Source organism: Passer montanus, unplaced genomic scaffold (genome assembly GCF_014805655.1).
Source record: "Passer montanus isolate IOZ18808 unplaced genomic scaffold, ASM1480565v1 scaffold1253, whole genome shotgun sequence".
NCBI lineage: Eukaryota > Metazoa > Chordata > Aves > Passeriformes > Passeridae > Passer > Passer montanus.
The window spans coordinates 4,004-7,981 of record NW_024359312.1 but is presented as its reverse complement, the minus strand read 5'-3'; the positions used below and the strand labels follow the sequence as shown (position 1 = coordinate 7,981).

Genomic DNA, 3,978 nt, shown 5'->3' with positions numbered 1-3,978 from the left:
AACCCCCCGATTTCCCCCCTTAACCCCATTTCTCCCCCCAGGCTGTGCATCGTGAACGACGAGCTCTTTGTGCGCGGGGCCAGCCCCGAGGAGCTGCGCAAAGCCTTCGCCCTCCCGGCGCCCACGCCCTCCTCCAGCCCCGTGCCCACCCTGACGGCCGAGCAGCAGGAGATGCTGGCGGCCTTCGCCATGCAGTCGGGCATGAACCTCGAGTGGTCCCAGAAGTGAGTCCAAAACACCCCAAATTCGCCTCAAAAAACGAAAAAAATCACCCCAAAAACGTCTGAAAACGGTTCAAAAATCGCTTCGAAAATTGCTGAAAAATCCCTCCAAAAATGGCGCAAAAATTCCTCAAAAAATGGATCCTAAATCCCTTCAAAAGTCACTAAAAAATCCCTCCAGAAGTGGTGCAAAAATCCCTCCAAAAATGGCTCAAAAATCCCTCAAAAAATGGATCCTAAATCCCTTCAAAAATGGTTCAAAAATCCCTTTGAAAATGGATCAAAAATCCCTTCAAAAGTCACTAAAAAAAATCCCTCCGTAAATGGCTCAAAAATCCCTCCAAAAATGGTTCAAAAATCCCTCCAAAAATGGCTCCAAACTCCCTTCAAAAGTTGCTCAAAAATCCTTCCAAAAATGGTTCAAAAATCCCTTCGAAAATTGCCCAAAAATCTCTCCAAAAATGGCTCAAAACACCTCAAAAAATCCTTGAAAAATTCCCTAAAAATCCCTCCAAAATTCCCTTAAAATCTCCCCAAAAATCCCCCAGAAAAACCCTGAAAACCCACCTGAAATTGCTCAAAAATCCCCCAAAATTCCCCCGAGCAGCAGGAGCTGCTGTTGGCCTTGGCCGTGCAGTCGGGCATGAACCTCGAGCGGTCCCAGAAGTGAGTCTGAAATATGTGAAATTCACCCCAAAAACGCCCCAAAAAACAAAAAAATTCACCCCAAAACAGCCTAAAAATCCCACTGAAAATTGCTGGAAAATTGCTCCGAAAATGGCTCAAAAATCCCTCCAAAAATGGCTCAAAACACAAAATGGCTCAAAAATCCCTCAAAAAATGGCTCAAAAATCCCTCAAAAAATGGATCCTAAATCCCTTCAAAAGTCACTAAAAAATCCCTCCAGAAGTGGTGCAAAAATCCCTCCAAAAATGGCTCAAAAATCCCTCAAAAAATGGCTCCAAATTCCCTTCAAAAGTTGCTCAAAAATCCCTTCAGAAATGGCTCAAAACACCCCAAAAATCCTTTTAAAAATCATCTGAAAACTCCTCCAGAAAGTCTCTTAAATTCTCTCAAAAAATGTTCCTGAAAACCCCAAAAATCCCCCCAAAAAGAAAACCCACCTGAAATTGCTCAAAAATCCCCCAAAATTCCCCCGAGCAGCAGGAGCTGCTGTTGGCCTTGGCCGTGCAGTCGGGCATGAACCTCGAGTGGTCCCAGAAGTGAGTCTGAAATATGTGAAATTCACCCCAAAAACGCCCCAAAAAACAAAAAAATTCACCCCAAAACAGCCTAAAAATCCCGCTGAAAATTGCTGGAAAATTGCTCCGAAAATGGCTCAAAAATCCCTTCAGAAATGGCTCAAAACACCCCAAAAATCCTTTAAAAATCCTCTGAAAACTCCTCCCCAGAAAGTCTCTTAAAATCTCCCCAGAAATGTTCCTGAAAACCCCCAAAATCCCCCTGAAAATCCCTCAAAAACTGCTCCATAAATGGCTCAAAAATCTCTTAAAAAATGGCTCAAAACGCCTCTGAAAATCCTTGAAAAATTCCCTTAAAATCCTTTAAAAATTCCATTAAAATCCCTCCAAAATTCCCTTAAAATCCCTCAAAAATTCCCTTAAAATCCTTTAAAAATTCCCTTAAATTCCTTTAAAAGTTCCCTTAAAATCCTTTAAAAATTTCCCTTAAATTCCTTTAAAAGTTCCCTTAAAATCCTTTAAAAATTCCTTTAAAAATTCCCTTAAATTCCTTTAAAAGTTCCCTTAAAATCATTTAAAAATTCCCTTAAAATCCCTCAAAATTTCCCTTAAAATCCCCCAAAAATCTCCCCGAAAAAAATCCAAAAATCCCCTAAAAATCCTCAAAAAAACCCTCAAAAAAACCCTCAAAAATCTCTCAAAAATCCCCTAAAAACCCCCAAAATCCCAATTTTCCCTCAGGTGCCTCCAGGACAACGACTGGGATTACGGCCAGGCCGGCCAGGTCTTCACCCAGCTCAAGGTCAGTTTTCCCTTTTTTTTATTCCATTTTTTTCCCCATTTTTCCCCTTTATTTTCCCCTTTTTTTCTCCTGTTTTTCCCTCATTTTTCCCCATTATTTTTCCCATTTTTCTTATTTTTTTCCCCATTATTTTCCCAATTTCCCCGTTATTTTTTCCCATTATTCCCCATTATTTTCCCCATTTTCCCAATTTTTCCCCATTGTTTTCACCATTGTTTTCCACATTATTTTTCCCCCATTTTTTCTGTTACTTTCCTGATTTTCCCCATTAATTCCCCGTTAATTCCCCGTTAATTCCCTATTAATTCCCCATTAATTCCCCATTAATCCCCCCGTTATTCCCCCGTTAATCCCCCGTTATTTCCCCGTTAATCCCCCCATTATTCCCTGTTATTTTCCCATTTATTCCCCCGTTAATTCCCCCATTAATTCCCCGTTAATTCCCCGTTAATCCCCCGTTATTTCCCCCCGTCACGGATTCCCGTCCCCAGCTCGAAGGGAAGATTCCCGAGGTCGCTTTTCTCAAGTGAACGTTGGAGATCCCCGCCCCCCCCGGGCCCCGCTCCCGTGTTCGAGTCCTTTCGATCCCCCGAGTTTTGTAAATAAACCGATCGATTATTGATTATTGAGGCGTCATTCATTCCCGATTATTAATTATTAATTATTAATTATTCCCCGCGGCGCCTTTAAGGGGGGGGGGCGGTGAGGGCAGGGCGGAAACCTGCCCTCAACAAAGATGGCGGCGAGCGCGGACTCTGATTGGCCGACGCTGAATCAGCGCGCACAGCCGATTGGCTGACCCGCTACGTGCAACCCGATTGGCTGCGGCTCGTTTCTCGCCGCGGCCCATTGGCCGATGCGCTGTGTGACCCGGAAGCGCCGCCCGGTCTGACCCGGAAGTACCGGCGGCGGCGCCCGCAATGGCGGCGCGGGCCGCGCTGGACGCGGCGGTGGCGGCGGCGAAGCGGGACGTGGTTCTGTACGAGCACGACCGCAGCCGCTTCTTCCGCCTGGTGGGGCTGTTCTGCGCGGGGCAGGGGCTGCTCTGGGCCTGCCTGGCGCGCTTCGCCTTCACCGCGCTGCGCCCGGTGCCCGGCACCGGCGCCGGGGCCGATGACCCGCTGCGGCCCCGCGACAACAAGTGGCGCTTTGCCTTCACGGCGTCCTGCCTCACCGTCGGTACCGAGCCAGCGGGGCCGGGGCGGGAGCGGGGGAGGGAACCGGGGTCAGGGCAGGGCAGCGGGGTCACACCGGGGTCACACCGGGGCCGGACCGGGCTGAAGGGAGGGGAGTGGGACTCACACCGGGCACTGGGGGCTCCCACCGGGGTCACACCGGGTGTCAGGGGGGACTCGTGGGGGGACACCGGGGCTCAGGGGGGGGCTCAGGGGGTGACACCGGGGTCACACCGGGGCCGGACCGGGCTGAAGGGACGGGACCAGAGCTCCCACCGGGGCTCGGGGGGAGACTCGTGGGGGGACACCGGGGCCCGGGGGGGCTCAGGGGGTCACACCAGGCTCCCGCCGGGGCTTGGGGGTGACACCGAGCTCACACCGGGGCTCAGGGGGGGGCTCCGGGGGTGACACCGGGTCCCGGTGCCGCCCCCGACCCCGTTCCCGTTCCCCCCCCGTGCAGGCTCGCTGACGCTGGCCGCGGGCTGGGCGCTGCCGCTGCGCTCGGTGGCGCGGCTGACGCTGCTGCGCGGCGGCACCGCCGTGGCCATCGGCACCCCGGGGCCGCTGGGGCTGGGCCG

The 3,978-nt window shown here is 51.0% G+C and overlaps 1 protein-coding gene and 1 long non-coding RNA gene across 2 annotated transcripts; both read left to right on the top strand.

Moving 5' to 3' along the window:
* The first annotated feature begins 39 nt into the window (after positions 1-39).
* Positions 40-2,850, top strand: LOC120497237. Its single transcript, XR_005626460.1, has 3 exons — positions 40-224; positions 2,165-2,225; positions 2,717-2,850. It is a non-coding gene; the product is annotated as an uncharacterized LOC120497237 (long non-coding RNA).
* A 246-nt stretch (positions 2,851-3,096) lies between these two features.
* TMEM223 (transmembrane protein 223) lies at positions 3,097-3,974 on the top strand (the record flags this gene model as incomplete). Its single annotated transcript, XM_039698454.1, has 2 exons — positions 3,097-3,404; positions 3,861-3,974. Coding segments are annotated over exons 1-2 (373 nt in total), but the record flags the coding sequence as incomplete, so codon positions are not given.
* Between the last annotated feature and the right edge of the window lie 4 nt (positions 3,975-3,978).